We start from the raw sequence: 17,982 nt of genomic DNA, 5'->3' as shown, positions 1-17,982 counted from the left end.
GGAAGTCAGTCGATCCCACGACAGAAGGGCGAGATGTTGTACAGTTTTGTTCTGTATTACATCATGGTGGAACTAGTCTGTTGCTGAAGGTACTCCTCAGGTTGACCAGTATGTCATGGAGGGGGTGAGCTTGGCATGGCATGGTACTCCAATACCAACGTTCAATTGCACTTTGTTATATTGTGCTTTTAGCACATGTAACCAATAACACATTTCTGCCTTTCCATTAATACTATAGTTTCACCTTGGAAACTAGTATTAACATTTTTTTTTGTCTCAATGATAATACATGTTCTGAATTATAATTATCCCAAATGATCAAAACCCTTGCAAATTAATTAATAAAAACATTTCTTAAATAAATTTTACAATATGTTCAGAACGTTGGGCCTGTATTCAGCAACCATATAAAGTTATGTTTTGCAACGTATTCCTGTCTACTCTTACCTACAGCCATTTTATCTCCATGAGTAGATTCTCTGTCTGTTTCAAGAGACTGGCTTTGCATATCGGACCAGTAACCCGAAGAGTTAAGAGATACAAAAGGGGATTCTTTCTCTGAAAGGAAATAAATGAAAAAAATTAAAAGATTGTTATAACAGAACCTAAATTTTACATTGCACTGAAGAAATTGGTTACAGAACAGTGAAAAAATAAGTCAAATACATGAGATTTGTTGCCATGGTTCTACATCTAACAACTTACCAATTGCTGCTAAAAATTGTTTTAACTTTTAACGTGGAAACAGTATCTGTGGTGTTATTGTCATGCTCTTCCTAACTGCTGAATAAATCCTTGGCATAACAGTTATTGGAAAGTTTGAAGATGGAATTCAAGCCCAGATTACAATAAGAATTCCCATTCATTTTCTCCCATACTCTTGAAGATACAGACATTGAGCTATGATTTCACATACTGCCCTCAAAAGTGTCATCTATTTGCCAACCTTCATTTGGGAGCATGAAAATAATTACTTGAGAGATCATTCCCTTGTGAGTTACCTTCAGCTGTGTGGCAAAAATGAACAAAGCCTGTGTTTGTCAAGTTGATGATTAGCTCCATAGCTTTTCTCAGCCTGTTCACCAGTTATCAGCAATTAAACATAGAAACAAAGAAAATAGGTGCAGGAGGAGGCCATTTGGCCCTTGGAGCCTGCACCGCCATTCATTGTGATCGTGGCTGATCATCCACAATCAGTAACCCATGCCTGCCTTCTCCCCATATCCTGTGATTCTGCTAGCCATTAGAGCTCTATCTAACTCTCTTTTAAATTTATCCACATCTTATTTTAAAATCCACCATAGTATATGCTCATGAGACATTTTGTTCTCTTAGCATGTCAGCTGTCCAGGTCTCTCCGAGAGTACACATGCTTATGAATACCATGATCTGTTGTTTTTTTCATCCAATTCCTACTTTATTTTTTTTTAATTCGAGCTATTTATCCATTTCAGCTTTCTGGATGCTTCATCAGACTTTCCTGCGGCTACATTATTGTGCCTCTTGCCTAATTAAATTAATTCAAAATGATCCCCCAGCATTAGTCAGCATGTCCCTTCCCACACCCATTCATGAGGTACATCTCCGCTTATTTAAATACAACTCATTCCACATATTGAGTTTTTCCTAAAATCAGAACTGATACAAATACCCATTTACTATATTTAAGTAATTGAAACATGATTGCGTAAGAAGTACAGGTGCACAACCTTTTATCCAAAAGCCTTGGGACCAGACACTTTTCATAATTCGGAAATTTTCGGCCTTCAGAATGGAAGATTTTTAGCATAGATTTTAACGGCTGGCTCAGTGGTAGAGTGCTCGGCTCATATCCGCAAGGTCGCGAGTTTGCGCCTCGATCCCGGCAGTTACTCGGTCGCGAGTTTGAGTCTTCAATGTCGTTTTTTCTTGCAGAATAAATGTTTGTATGAAATGCAGTGTGTTGAATTAATTCCTGAATTTATAAATGTGACCGCAGCATTGAATCACCTCTGGCACTCATGTCACCCTAGCGGGGCTACATGCCCTTAGGCGGCCTAGCTCGGGGATTCTTGAATCCCCGAGCTAGGTCGCGAGTTTGCGCCTCGATCCCGGCAGTTACTCGGTCGCGAGTTTGAGTCTTCAATGTAGTTTTTTCTTGCAGAATAAATATTTGTATGAAATGCAGTGTAGGAGAGGTGTACTGACTGTGTGGGCAGAATTTTGGAAGTGATTGCCCACCAGTCTCAAAAGCCGCTGTGTCTCCCTGTCCCTGGGATAGCAGGGGGCGATCAAACAGCACAATACCCCCCTCCCCCTCCAACTCTAGAGGAATCCGCTCCCCGATGGGCCGCTACGGCGACAAGTGGCAGTTCGCCCACAGCCCGAGCTGCGCCACCCCAAGAACAAGACTACCTTGCACACCATCATCTTCTGCCCCTATGGGGAGCGTGTTCCTCTGGAGTTGGAGCGGGGCTGGGCTGGAGTTGCTGATCTGGGATCTCCGTGCTTGCAGTGGGCCTGGGGGTCGGTGTCCCGATGAGGGGGCGCAGCTCGGGCTGTGGGCGACTGCCACTTGTCGCCGTAGCGGCCCATCTGGGAGCGGCTTCTGGTGGTCCTGACGTCTCCGGCCAGTTTGCAGTTTTCCTCTGGAGTTGGGACGGGGCTGGGCTGCTGCTGGCTGTGGGTCTCTGGGATCTCCATGCTTGCAGTGGGCCTGGGGTCGGTGTCCCGTTGGTCCTGACGTCTCCGGTGACTGGCACTGACCTGCTGGCATCGCCGACGTGAAGACAGTGCAAAGCCTCCGCGCCGGTGCAATGGGCGGGGAGCTGGAGAGGGGAGGGAAGGGGTTACACACATGTGGGCAGACAGCAGCAAATTGTCAATTATTAACCCTCTCGCGCAATATACCCTCACCTTCTCATTTATGAATGGGGATTTAGTTCCCCTTCCTTCGAGGACCGACCGGAGGTTCCGCTGTCACCTCTGCGGGCCGCCCTCGGTGAACGTCTTCAAGGACCTTTCTTCAAGGACCGAAAAAATGTCTGCTATTCGGAGCTTTTCGTTATTTGGAACTTCGGATAAAAGGTTGTGCACCTGTACCTTGATATTAAATACCATATATCATTTCAGATCAGAATAATCAATCACCGATTCTTTTTTATCCTTTTCTAATCAAATGTCGTGATATTTGAAGGAATCTGAATTGATCTGTTTCATCTGCAAATATCTCGCTGAAATCGCTGAAAATTTTGTTTTCATGAAATGGGAGAAAATGCCTTTAATGCCAACAAAGCAGTTTCCTTTTACACAGTGCATTATTCTTTTAGTGAAACAAGTAAACTACTATTGTGCATACAATGTGACTCTCCTGCTGACTCTCCTGGGTCCTACCACTTCTCCTTTCCAACAGGGGACCTCTGTAATGGTACCACTGGGTCCTGCTGCCTATCCCCTCTTTAAACCATACTACTACTAACGCCCCATCAGTCTGAAGAAGGGTTTCGGCCCGAAACATTGCCTTATTTCCTTTGCTCCATAGATGCTGCTGCACCTGCTGAGTTTCTCCAGCATTTTTGTGTACCTACTACTAACCCCTACCTGTGTACCACTCTTCACACCTCCCTCCTCTCTGAAACGCCATCATCCCTCCACAATACCTCGCCCAAGACTCCTTCTACCCCCTCTGACCCCAGCCCTCATCCCTGTTGTGATTTCCCCATTCGCCTCGACCTCCCTCTTTCTGATACAGAATGGTCTGTCGTCAATAGAGGCCTTACATTTATACCACTCAACCCCCTACTCAAAGAGTTCTGGACTTGCCATTCCATGGAGCTGTTTTCCCGTCACCTCTACCTTCGAGGCTTTTTTATGTGAAGGAGTCCTCACTGTCCAGTGATTACCCCTTCTCCCGTCTCCAACATTCCCCCTCATCTTGGACCCCTTGCCGGCCTTCTAACCTCACTGGATCGTTTTATTTCTAACTGCTGGCGGGATATGAGCCGCCTTGAGTTTTCTACTCCATTTACCCACTCCAATCTCACCCCCTTCTGAACGCACAGCCCTCTGCTCACTTCCCAAGAATCCCGACATTATCATTAAACCTGTGGACAAGGAAGGTGCCGTTGTAACTGGTATGATGACCTCTACCGTACAGAGGCCAAGTACTAACTCTTGGACCCTACCTATCCCATGACCATAAACCCACAGATGAAGACCCTACGCCATTATCTCCCAAACTGTCTCTAATTCCATCACTTCTGGTGATCTCCCAAACTGTCTCTAATTTCATCACTTCTGGTGATCTGCCACCCACAACCTCCAAACTTATTGTTCCCAAGACCTGCACAGCTTGCTTCTACCTCTTCTCCAAAATCCACAAAGAACCGCCCTGGCGGACCCATTGTTTCTGCCTGCTCCTGCCCCACTGAACATATTTCCACGCAACTTGATTCTATCCTATCCACCCTTGTCCAACCTACATCAAATACACCACACACGCCTTTCCACACACCTTTTAATACCTTTTAATATCCAGGCCCCCGTTCACTCATCTTCACTATGGCCATTCAATCCCTCTACATCTCCATTTCCAACCAGGAATGGTTCAAGGCCCTTTGTTTCTTCCTTGAACAAAGGCTTAAGTATTTCCCTTCTGCTAACCTAGTGGAAATGGTCCTCACTGCTCTCACTTTCTCCAATTTAAAGGAATAGCCACAGCCACTCGCATTGGTCTCAGCAATTTCTACCTTTTTGTTGGTTATGCCGAACAGTCCTTTTTACATGTGTACACTGGTCCTATCCCCCAACTCTTTCTCCACTACATAGGCGACTGTATCGGGGCTTCCTCCTGCATCCGTGCAGAACTCCTAGACTTTATTAACTTCACCACTAACTTCTACCCTGCCCTCAAGTACACTTGGACCATCTCAGACAACTCTCTCCCCTTTCTCGATCTCTTTGTCCCCATCACAGCAGACATCTGCTACAAACCTACCGACTCCCGCAGTTATCAGGACAACATGTCTTCCAACCCTGCCTCCTGCAAAGAGCCTATCCCTCTCCTCTCAATTACACCGTCTCTGCTGCATCTACTCCCAAGGTGAGAGTTTCCATACAAGGTCATCTGAGATGTTCTCATTCTTCAGTGAACATAGTTTCCCCTCTTCTATCTTAGATCGGTCTCTCATTCGTGTCTCCTCTGTGTTCTGTCGTATTGCTCTTGCTCCTCCTCCTCCCAGATAAAACAAAGACAATGTTCTCCTGTTCCTCATCTTTCATCCCACTACCCTCTAACACATCGTCCTCTGACATTACCATCGCCTCCAACTTGAGCCCACCACTAATCACATCTCCTCATCTTCACCCGTTTCCATCTTCCGCAGAGATCATTCCCTCCGCAACTTCTTGGTTCACTCATCCCTTCCCACACAATCCACCCTCCTCCCAGGTAATTTCCTTTGCAAACGCAAGAGGTGCAACACCAGTCCTTATATGTCCTCTCTTCCATGTACTTCGCATGCACCCCCTCAAACTTCGACGACTTCATCCGATGTTCCCGATGTGGGGTCCTGTACATTGGCAAGTCAAAGCATAGACTGCAAAACCACTTTCCAATGAACGCTTACACTCAGTCTGCCAAGGCCTACTGGATCTCCTAACCATTTTAACACCCCTTCCCATTTTTCCATGCTGACTTGGTTTTTCCTGGGCCTCCTCCGTTGCCAGAGGCCACTCGCAAATCGGAGGAACAGCACCTCACATTTCATTTGGGTAGCTTACAACCCAGCGGTATGTAGGTTGAATTCTCCAAGTATAGGTATCTTCTACAAACATTCACTTACCCCGCCCCTCACTCCCACCCCCTGCACTCATTCCTCCACTGAAAGTTGGTTAACCAGTTCCACAGTTCACAACAATGTATCCCTCTTGGGACACACAATCCCTAGCCAACAGTCGACCTATCAGGGAACCTTGCCACCGGATGTCATCTGTTGCCAGCCTGTTTTTTTCTTGCTTCCACCCCCTCCCCACCACAATGAGTCTGAAGAAAGGTCTCGACCCCAAAAGTCACCTGTACATTTTCTCCAGATACTGACCTGCTGAGTTAAGGTCAGCATTTTGTACCTATCTTTGGTATAAACCAGCATCTACAATTCCTTTTTAATCACTATTGTGGATGCATTGCCAACCAAGTGGGATATTTTTAACCACATAAGTGCCGGATGATGCGTCTCAAACAATATGATGCAAGTGCTCAGAATTTCCCACCCATCACCCAACAACTCAATTTGGGTGTGAATTTCAACCCGTTTAGTATTTCCATGTTAAAATGATGGAGTTCCCTTCCCAACACCAACACTGAAGCACCTTCCCAAAAAAGAATGATAATAATTCAAGTTGAAAATCCACTTCCAATCTTTTAAGGGCCTGTACGAGGTAATTCAAGAGTTCTCCTGAGTTTCCCCTGATTCGAACTCGGAGAATTACGGTAATAGCCGTTCATAGATACTCGGGGCTCTCTTGGACATTTTTCACAGTGCTAAAAAAACTTCACGAGTCTCCGTGTTTTCCGAGTACCTGCCGTTAGCATTACGAGCCTCTCCGAGACATCCACGAGCTCCGACGTAACCGCTACATACTTACCACGAGTTTGATTTTTTTTTAAACTCGGGAGAGCTCTTGAATTGCCTCGTACAGTGGGACAGGCCCTTGAGGAACTGAGAAAAGAATATGCAGCTTTTTACAACCGCTGCTCAAAAAATATCAAGCTTTTGTAAAAATAAATTATACATTCAAAAACCTTTCCATGGGAAGGTTTAATCTGGGTAGGAATTGTTATATAATTTGCGTGCAATGCTATAATGATTAAAGCAATACATAGTATTTCAACAAAGCTAACATTTATTGATGGACTGAGTTATCTAGGTTTTTGATGTCAGTTAATTCTGAGCAGATTCCAATTTATGCAACTCTGAACCAAGAACATTGTCGAACCAAGGTTGAAATTTATCAAAACAAAAACTTTCTATTTAGTCCAAGGTTCAAATAGGACAGCAAAAGATTCTACATGTTAATCAGAATCATACACCAATGTGGAGCAGGATCAATTATTGCTAGGACACAACACTATCTCATCTGGTGCACAGATTAACTTCCTCTGTCTATAATTACACCTGTTTATGCTGACACACTTACCTTAACATTGCCAAAGTTTATGGCCAAGGACAGCCTCGTGATTACCGCAGGTCATTGGATTGATATCTCAGTGCAACCTGCTTTCATTTCACTGCCATTCTTTATTCTTTTAAACTCATGAATTACAGATACTTGAGCAACACTCCACATGGCACAAGGTTATCAAAACTTTATGCAGCAAAACCACACTCCCTTGTAAAACCAGGCAGCTTGTTCAAGCAATGCTTATTTAACCGACTCGTTTCTGAGCTTTGCAATGGTGAAGGCAACTTGTAACTACTGGAAACTACACAAACACAGCTTATTGCACAACAGTGATTACAGCTACACAGTAACTGCATTGATCTTACCAAGAGCTTAGATAGCTGCCAAATCTTATTATCGTGTACACGAAAACTTCCATGCAGCATTCTGTGACTTTTTTTATTGATAAATTGGTGTTAATGTTTTATTATTTTCTTCAGCGTTTAAACGTATAGTAGTGTGCTAAATGGGATAACTTCTGAAAATAGGAATGGGGATTGAGGAGCAGTTAACCATCATTTGTCGTCTCGAATACCAGCAGCCTGCCTACTTTATACTGCCTGCTAATAAGCCAGTTCGATGTTCTGAAAAACGCAAGGAATCATGGCATTTGTCAAATGTCATTCGCTATAAAGAAAAAGCGAACGAAGCGCTGGCTGTATAAACAGCGTATAAATTCATATCTTTCTTCATAATTTATGTGTAAAAATATATTTAATCTGAGGAATGGGGGTGCCAGGTAACAGGAGAGCGGGGTGTAACAGCGAGAGAGAGGAGGCATATGCGAATGGGTGACAGGGGGAGAGACTAGACCGGCAGAGAAACATTCTTGGAAGCTGCGCTACTGCGCGCGCACAGACCCGCGCCTCATCCGCAGCCAGGATCAAACCCGGGTCCCCGGCGCCACAAACGCTGCTGAACCGCCACTGGACATCCCCCCATCCTCCCCTCCCCAAGTGTCCCATTCCCTCCCGGGGCACGGCCAGAGACATCCAGCGCGACCCCGGACCAACGAGCCTCTGGCCCGGAGCAGCGGTGGCCCCAGGCCCACAGACAGTGTGGAGAAGAAGCACTAAACCCAACTCAACTTCGCCTGCCCTGCTGGGCCAATCGACAGCCCCGGATCGATAGAACACCGGCCCGGAGCAGCGGCGGCCACTCCCTGATGGGTTGGGGACCCCCAGCCGCACCCCCACGCTCCACCAAGTGGACATCGGCCAACTCCCCCAGCGCTGGTGAAAGCTGAGCACTAGCCATCAACGGACACACACACACAAAGTTCTGCAGCAACTCAGCGGGACAAGCAGCATCCCCAGAGAAAAGGAATGGGTGATGTTTTGGGTTGAGTCCCTACTCCATAGATGTTGCCTGACCCGCCGAGCCACCGCAGCAGCCCATTTGCATACCTGCCGATGACCGGCGCTCGGCCTCCTCAGGCATCAAGGGGGCCAACCAACAGCCACTGGACAAGGCAGGAGGCGCAGCCTATGGTCTCCGGCCAACCAGGAAACGGGCCCCAAGGGGGCCAGAGCCAAAGCCATCTCCCCCCTCTCCGTGCCGGCTGCAAACTCAGGGCTGCCACCACCCCAGGCCAGCGCCCCGCCAGTCCAGGGCTGCCGGCCAACCCGGCGAGACAGGCAGAGCTGAGCTGGAGCCAGTGCCTCCCCCTTGTGCCGGCTGCAAGCCTGGGGCTGCCACCACCGCGGGCCGGCACCCCGCCAGCCCAGGGCCACTCCGGACACTTCCGGCCACCCCCGGACAGGGACAGGACACCCGGGAAGGGACGGCCCAGCAGCAACTCAACAGCACCTGCAGCGCCAGAGACTCAGGCCCGATCCTGGATGAAACGCAGGCCTGCACACACGCAGCAACACAGCTGCCAAAAATGTTTATCGCGAGTGACCTCTGACCTGGGCATGCGCAGTCGGAATACCGAACTCGCTTATTTACATGTGTGCTGCACACAGTCAATGTTAACTGTGGTGTCGAGTGGCTTAGCAGGAGGCCGTTGACTTGGGGACACGCGCTAATGAAGTCAGTCTGTGCTTTTTAACGGGGAGATGCAATGTTGCTGCAACAGATATTCCAGGACTTATTTTGATACGAGGACAGCACCACGCGAGAGAAAACAGATTCCGACAATTTCCAATGCTGCAATGTGAATAACAAAAGAGATATATTCATCAGTCTGAAGAAGGGTCTCAACCTGAAAGGTCACCCATTCCTTCTCCCCAGAGATGCTGCCTGCCCCACTGAGTTAAGGGGCTGTCCCACTATGGCGACCTAATCCGCGAGTTAAGAAGACTGTCTTCGACCTTCAAGCTCGAGGGCACTCGCCTGGAAAACCTCGAGCTGGATCGACCATCAGCGATGACACGGCGAGCTGGATTGACCCATACACACCACACGCACACCACACACCACACGCACCCACCCGCACCCACGCAGGGGCCAGGGAAAGCGGGGGAGTGCTGTCTGAAACTCACACCCGCGATGAAGAGGAAGAAGAGGAGAAGGGGGTGGGGGGAGAAGGGGGGGAAAGACACTTTTAAGAAGTATAATAAAGTTTAGTGGGCATTTTACTTACCGGTCAGTTTTCCCTGGTCTTAAAAACTACAATGAGCCAATCAAAATGCCCGGTCAGCGAAGGAGATTGCCTACAGCTGCCCTCGACTGCCTGTAACTACATAGCGACACCACTCCCCTGCACTACGAGTTAAAAAGAACTATGCCGACCAAATTATACGCGCGGAAATTTTTTCAAAATGCTGAAACATTTTCTGTGACCTAGCTGAGGCCGCGAGTATACGGGAACTTCCCTCGAGCATGAAGGAGAGTTCCAGTGACCTCATAGGAACTGCTAGGATCATGTGTCGACCATGCTGCGAGTATGTGTCGAGGGCAAACTCGTCTAAACTCGCAGATTAGGTCGCCGCAGTGGGACAGCCCCTTTACTCCAGCATTTTGTGTCTATCTTTGGTGTATAATTAATCATTATGCAATACACAGCAGCTGTTGGCTTAGCCCCTATTTGACAAAAAAAAACAGAAGTTATCTATGCTGGGATGCTTGCAATGCAAATCTAAATAGATCTCATCATGTTTGGGGAAAGCAATATTCAGAATTACAAGTGCTGCATTTAAAAGTACAACAATACAGCACAGGATTAAGCCTTGCAACCCACATTGTTTGTGACAAACACGACACCAAGATAATTTAATCTCACCTGCCTGCACATGATCCATTTCCCTCCATTCCCTCCATTCCCTGCATTCCAAAACCCTCTTAAACACCACTATTTTACCTGCCTCCACCACTAACCCTGGCAGCATGTTATAGGCATCCACCCTCCTTTGTAAAAACACTTGCCCTGTGCATTTCTTTTAACCATTGCCCTTCTCACATTAAAGCTATGCCCTCTAGTCTTCGATATTTCCACCCTGGGAAGAAGATTCTGACTGTCTACCTTATCTATGCCTCTCAATGTTATATATTTCTTTCAGGTCTCCCTCAACCTCTTAGATTTAGATCCCAGAGAAAACAAGTCTGTCAAGCTGACCTTTTAGCTGATATCATCTAATCCTGGTAAACCTCTTCTGCGGCCTTTTTCAAAGCCTCCACAACCTTCCTGATTGGGGTAACTAGAACTGCAGACCAGACCAGCACATCAACAATTTCTTCTCCAGTGCTATGGCAAGACTGAAACAATGACCTGGGGGAAGTGTTAATGGCCTCTCGGGGCATGAACTTCCTGATGTCTATTTGGCCCAACATTTGTCATTCCATCAACTCGCACTCTGCCATGACCTAATTGTTACCCGTCACTACTGCCCTTGCCAAAATGTTATGGTTAAATATAGCGTCTGCATCTATATAGTTACCCCAAATCCTCCTTCATCCTCCTGCAGTTGGTCATCAGCTTTTCATCAGCTGAGCTGTATCGTCATACAGCATCGCACAGGAATATTAGGACTAACAAAGGTAATGACATGGTTGCAACTCTCTATGGAGCATGCCTGCATCTTTAGAAACAATGTACACCATGTGGTATGACTTTGTTGCAGCATTAGTGGTTGACAATACAACGCTCAACCAGTGTAGTGGCATCAATACACTGATGTATTGATCATCAATAAAGAATATTTGGATAGAGACTTTATCCTTATTACTTGGCTAATAAAACATCAATACAAAAGATACTGTGGAAGGGGAAAGGCAGTAATCAATAGTGGGCAAAAAGAAAATGTGTTTCTCAAAATACGGTTGTAGTGGTGCCAGATGGTGAACACAATGGTGAACTGGAGAAGTTTAAGATATCGCAGCCATGTGTTCTGTACATATAAATAGTGGAGCCATTTCTGAGAGAGTAAGATGATCCCAGGAGTGGATCTGGATGAGACAATACATCAGTGTGGCAAAGACCCATGACTTATTGACATTACCGATGCCACAAAGCATAATACGATCTATTATGAGATCATTGTAAGACTTCTGAAGGGACATTTAATCCAGCTTTTACTCATTTTAAAATGTAAATATTTGATGCTGGTAACCAGATACTGATGTATAGGCTGTGGGCCGAGCATCAAAAATGTGCCTAGAAATCCATTTTCGTGACCTACGTCTCGCAACTACTTGAAATTTTGCACAGATCTAGATTAAATATAATTGAGAAGGAAGTCATAACTCGTACGTGCCAAGAGTTGTACATCAATTAATTAAACTAATTAGAAAATGAGATCGGAAAGGTAAGCGCCATCTAGTGCCCAATGCCCATATTACACCATGGGGAGCCTATTTCCATGTTGCAGTCTATTTAAACTATATATTATTATACTATCTATATGTATAGTAATTAATTAGGCTGGTTCAAGAAGACCTCTGCGGCAGTTTATTCAAATAAAAACCTCACAATTATATTTGTTATATTATTTTTATAGAATACAATTGTACATAATTATATATTATAATAAGTTATAATAAGGAGAGATAAGTTTTTTTTGGCCTTCCATCACAGCGATGTGATGGATGTTTATGTAAAATGTAAATTATGTTGTGTCTGGTGTCTATTTGTTTGTAATGTAGGGCTGCAGAAACGGCATTTCGTTTGGACCTCCAGGGGTCCAAATGACAATTAAATTGACTATTGACTATTGATATATGATTGCAGTCATATGATTACAGTCATATTCACAAGTTTTATTTATATATATATATATATACATATACATATACATATACATATACATATACATATATATATATAGTATAATATATATATAAATAAAACTTGTGAATATGACTGTAATCATATGACTGCAATCATATATAATTATGTACAATTGTATTCTATAAAAATAATATAATAAATATAATTGTGAGGGTTTTTTTGAATAAACTGCCGCAGAGGTCTTCTTGAACCAGCCTAATTAATAGGCCAGGGCAGTTCTTTTGGGTTCCCCCGTTTACTGAACCCCACTGACTGCCAGTGTGCAGAGTGGGGGGTCATGGCCATAGCGGAACTGGGGCAGTGCCAGGCTGGGGGAAGGCTAAGGCAGGAAAATGCCTAACCCCAACCCTAACTCGCCCACCTCCCAGAGCTGCCCAAGGCTGGAGCTGGAGCCGCTTTGGGACTGGCTGCAGGCTCCGTACTGTGGCCCCGTAGCACGTCCATCTCGGCCAGCATGCCCTTCTAGTGGTGGCGATGGAGGGGGGCAGCACTGCCTTGCATGTCGCCCGGGCCGCCTTCAGCACCCACAAGGTGCCGGCTCCATCAGACCGCCCGCTCACTTGCCGCAACACCAGCCGGCCGACAGCCCGACCGACTCCTCGCAGCACTCACCGAAGGCCCGGCCCAACGCTCACCTCCCAGCGGCCCAACCCTCACTCCCGGCGGCCCAACCCTCACTCCCGGCGGTGGCCCGGCCCAACGCTCACCACCAACGGCCCGATCGACAGATTGACAGACAGACAGACAGACTGACAGACTGACCCTAATCCTAACCCTAGCTCTACATTTGTTATTTATCAATTTTTTATTTACAAGTACACATTATAACATTATAAAGATAAATCAAATGAAAAACAAAATTATCAGCAAGGCTAGTATTACCTTTATCCTTGGAAACCTTGCAATTGTTTTGATATAATGAGGAGGCAGCCATGATCCCAGCGTCCTCGCTGCCTAGCGACCATAAAACAAAGCGCGGGATTGGCCAATTTGCATCTGATCTCAATGTGGAACGTGCATTGATTGGGCAATTACTACTCAGAAAACTTGAGGTTTTTCTCATATTTCTTAAAAATGTGCAGATTTTGGGCTTGACGAGTTTCGGGAATGATTTATATAATATTTTTACACAAATATGTTAAACATTCAGGTAGTTCTGCGAGTTGGGTCATGAAACTAAACGAAAATGCTCCTCGGCCCACAGCCTAGCAGTTGAAGCTAAAGATACTGGCTAAAACCATGTCAAGGTACATTTTTGTGGACTGGTTTACTGCTTGGACCATAAAAACCAAAGATCCTAGAGGAGCAAGATAGACCACTCCTCCGAAATCCAATTGACTGACGTGTAGTACGTGACGGAACGTCACGGCCGCCATTTTTAAAAAATGTATATATATATGCATATATATATATATAGTATATATATATATAGTATATATATATATACACATACATACATATATACACATATATATATATATACACATATATATACACACACACATATATATACACACACACATATATATATATACACACACACACATATATACACATACATATATACACATACATATATACACATACACACGTATACACATACATATGCACACATACAAATACATGCATACATATGGATACATTTATATGCATACATACACACATATAAACATACATATATACACACATATACATATATATACACATACATGCATATATACACATACATATATATTTATACATATGATCATTTTCCAACGATCAATAGATTTACGATCAGTTCCTGTGGATTGGAGGATAGCTAATGCTATCCCACTTTTCAAGAAAGGAGCGAGAGAAAACGGGGAATTACAGACCAGTTAGCCTGACTTTGATGGTGTGAAAGATGCTGGAGTCAATTATTAATGATGTAATAATGGGGCATTTGGATAGCAGTAAAAGGATTAGTCCAAGTCAACATGGATTTATGATTTTACAATGCATTTAAGCCTCTCCCATTTTTATGAGATGCATTCCTGGAATATGTAGGAAGTTTATTGTAACCTAGTGCTACATGCCTGAACAATGGATGATATATCACTTAAATGCAATTGTTTTCAGTTGTGTGGAGACCTGTATATTGAAGATGCTTTTTGCCTCTAATATGTCAATTAACCTTAAATGTAGAATAGCTTATTAAAATCTTCTTACAAAGACCATTAAGTATTTTCTTTCTATCCTCTTTTGGACCCAAGGCATAGCAGAGCTGCCAACTCTCATAAAGAGGAGCGAGAGCGAGAGAGAGCGAGAGAGAGGGAGAGAGAGGGAGAGAGGGGAGAGAGGGGAGAGAGGGGAGAGAGGGGAGAGAGGGGGAGGGGAGAGAGGGGAGAGGGAGAAGGGGGACAGGGAGAAGGGGGAGAGGGAGAGTGGAACGATAGCACATTATAACGCGCAGCCGTCCCATTCCGACCAAAGATTATAGAGCAGAGCTCCTCTAGTATCTTTGATTGCGGCCGCCGCCACCGAACCCCCCGGCCCACCATTGCACCCAAAGATGATAGAGCAGAGTTGTATAATATTTGATTGCACCCTTCTTCACGGCGGGCTTGTGATCTTTGCTTGTGATGTCTTGACAATTCGAGGGATATAATGGGTAACAGCCGCCCATTCTCGGACTTGAATCTGAGCTCGAAAAATCTCCTGGTCACTGGACCTAATGTGTCCCGCGGGCCATATTGTGGAGACCAATCCCTTACAAGAACAAAACCAAAAACGTACAGAAGTGTTAAAATTGTCTTTATTATTATGGTAAGTAAAGATCTATTAAAAATAAGTCTAATAACTTTCTAATGTACCGACAAACCCAGTTTCCCAATGGCCGTTGATGGGAGAACAGAAAATAACATTTTCACGACAGAATATCGACTGAAAATAATAAAAATATTTTCTCACCTTTCTTTTTTATTGGGGAACCTAAAGAATGACAGGTCGGGTCGTTTAGATTTACGATTAGAATACTTGATAGCAGAGCAGTGATGTGAAGATTTAGATAAGGACGCCATGACAGTGTGGGGGAAGCCCAATAAAATGCCTCAAAAAATGGCGTCCACAATCACACACGTGATACTACGCGTTTTTCGAGGAGTGGTCTATCTTGCTCCTCTAGGCTCTTTGATAAAAACAGTATTCCTGAATGAAATATGTCAAATTTTTCAGCATCAGTGGCTATTGCTTGAATTCTCATGGTTGTCAGACCAGGCATTGTAATCCAGCAGTGCTTGATTTTAAAAAGGTCAAAAAGTTATAGCCTTTATCTAGTGGATCGTCAGTGGAGAGGGAGAGCCCAGTTAGTGTGGTATGGTAGCGCAGTGGAGAATGTGCTGCCTTACAGTGCCAGAGACCCATGTTCTATCCTGACTATGGGTGCTGTCTGTAGGGAATTTGTACGTTCTCTCTGTGAACGCATGGGTTTTCTCCGGGTGCTCCAGTTTCCTCACACATTCCAACAACATACAGGTTTGCAGGTTTGTAGGCTCTGAAGAAGGATCTTGACCTGAAACATCACCTATCATAGATGCTGCCTGACCCACTGAGCTACTCCAGCTTTTTGTGGGCCTTTCTTCGGTTTAAACCAGCATCTGCAGTTCCTTCCTACACAGATTTGTAGGTTAATTGGCTTTAATTAAAAAATTCTAAATTGTCTCTAGAGTGTAGGATAGTGTGAATGTACCGGGTGATGCTGGCCGGCGTGAACTTGGTGGGCCGAAGGGCCTGTTTCCATACTGTATCACTAAACTAACCTGTTACCAGTGTGGGGGCCAGTCAAAATCATGCACCAGCAATCATGGGTAACGATTGATAGAGTCATTCTAGTTTTACTTCGGAGTCACGCGAGTGACTACGTGAAGAAGCCCGCCAGGACGCATGCGTGTCATTACGCTACATGGATTGCGAAACGACAGACGCGGTGGAAAGACGTTCCCCCGCAGCGGCAGTTTAAAAGCCGCTAATAGCAGGTAAGCGTTTACTCTGCGGTCTTTTTTGTTCCCATTTCCTGCTACAGGTAGGAATGGACAAAACAAAGAAGACAAGGGCTGTGACAAAGCTGGTGAGGGAGGACCGCGGAGCAGCGGGCAGCCAGCAGCAGCAGCCGACGGCACTTGGATCACCCGTAGTGGGATCAGCTGTGCCAGATGTCGCCTCCGCACCGGCCAGATCCACGCGGCCGGGCGGCAAGGCTAGACACAAAACGAACAAGGTCGTGGACTCAGAGGAGTCCGACTTTTAACCACCGCGGGCGGCCAGCGACTGAGAAGGCTGGAGCCGAATGGAGCGGTGTATGGAGCATTTGCTCCAACGTGACAGGCTCTGGGAGATGGAGTCGGGTCACTGTGGGCCCTATGATAAACCCACAGCAGTACCTTTTCAAGGGCTGCACAGTGCTTCCACCTCATCGGAGGGGAGCACTGCGGGTCAGTTCTGGGCTGACCTGGAAGAGGGGTCCGCAGAAGAAAAGATAAGTGTGCATGGGGTGCAGGAACAGAACCTACTGTGTCCAATTTTATACAGCAGGATCAGACTGGTAAAAATCTGGAGCCAAAGCTTGCTGCCAGCATAGACTACATGTCTCTAAACCAGCTACAAGAGCAGGCTGTACTGGACACCACAGCGAGACACCAGGCACCGGGCAATTGCATATCTCTAAACGTTCCAATAGTAAACAACTGCATATGGAAACACATTGGAACAGGAGTCAGGAGCATGGATGTAAAATTGCAAAAAGTACTGAAATTACTGACCGCAGGGATAACAGCATTTGCCAGTACAGTGGACGAAAAGGACATGTCCCAGGACCAACAAGATGCACTGGCACTATTCTGTAATACCCAGTATGAGATAAACAACATCAGGAAAAGTGCCATACAACCTACACTGAACCCAAAATTCGCAGGACTGTGCAAACCCGGGACCTCAAAACCACCTATACTCTTGTTTGGGGGAAACCTGTCGAAACAAGTAAAATAACTCGATGAGGAAGCCAAAACCCTGTGACTAATAAAAGGAACACCAACGAAAACCCACTACAGCCAAAGACAGCACCTCTGCGCACCCACCAGTAGAACTGGTGAAAGCTCGAAGGCACGGTATTACAAACATGAGTCTTTTTTAGGCCATGGCCCAGGCCGGCCTTCTTGGAAGATGCGGGGACCTCCAACGCCAACCAAACAGAAAAACCAGACACCAGCGCAACAACAACAATGAAGGAACTACAAAAAGAAGTAAACCTGCCACTGGTAACAATGGTGGTAGGTGGGTCTGGTTCCCTAAAAGGAGAGCATGGAGGTTGGGGGGAGATTACACTACTTTCTGAATGCATGGAGCATGTTAACAACTGATACTTACATTTTAAGCAGTATCCAGGGATATACAATAGAGTTTATACACCAGTATAGCCCTCCAGTTCAACATATACCAAACCAAGTGTTCGTACTCTCTGTTAAAGAAAAATAAGAGGCACAAGCAGAACTGGAGCGGCTTTACAAAAAAAGGTGTAATTGAGGAAACACAACATG

General features: G+C 45.4%; 1 protein-coding gene across 5 annotated transcripts in view; it reads right to left on the bottom strand.

Moving 5' to 3' along the window:
• Positions 1–17,982, bottom strand: part of LOC129701662 (SH3 domain and tetratricopeptide repeat-containing protein 2-like) — a 109,608-nt gene that overhangs the window by 65,515 nt on the left and 26,111 nt on the right. For all 5 annotated transcript variants that reach the window (XR_008724244.1, XM_055642997.1, XM_055642999.1 and 2 more), the window contains exon 5: positions 448–558. Coding sequence is in view for 4 of the 5 variants with exons in the window: in XM_055642997.1 (XP_055498972.1) it covers positions 448–558 (111 nt within the window). In the remaining variant the exon portion in view is untranslated. The remainder of the gene's footprint in view (positions 1–447; positions 559–17,982) is intronic.

This window comes from Leucoraja erinacea, chromosome 11 (assembly GCF_028641065.1).
Source record: "Leucoraja erinacea ecotype New England chromosome 11, Leri_hhj_1, whole genome shotgun sequence".
Taxonomy (NCBI): Eukaryota; Metazoa; Chordata; class Chondrichthyes; order Rajiformes; family Rajidae; genus Leucoraja; species Leucoraja erinaceus.
This window is presented reverse-complemented; position numbering and strand designations above follow the sequence as displayed.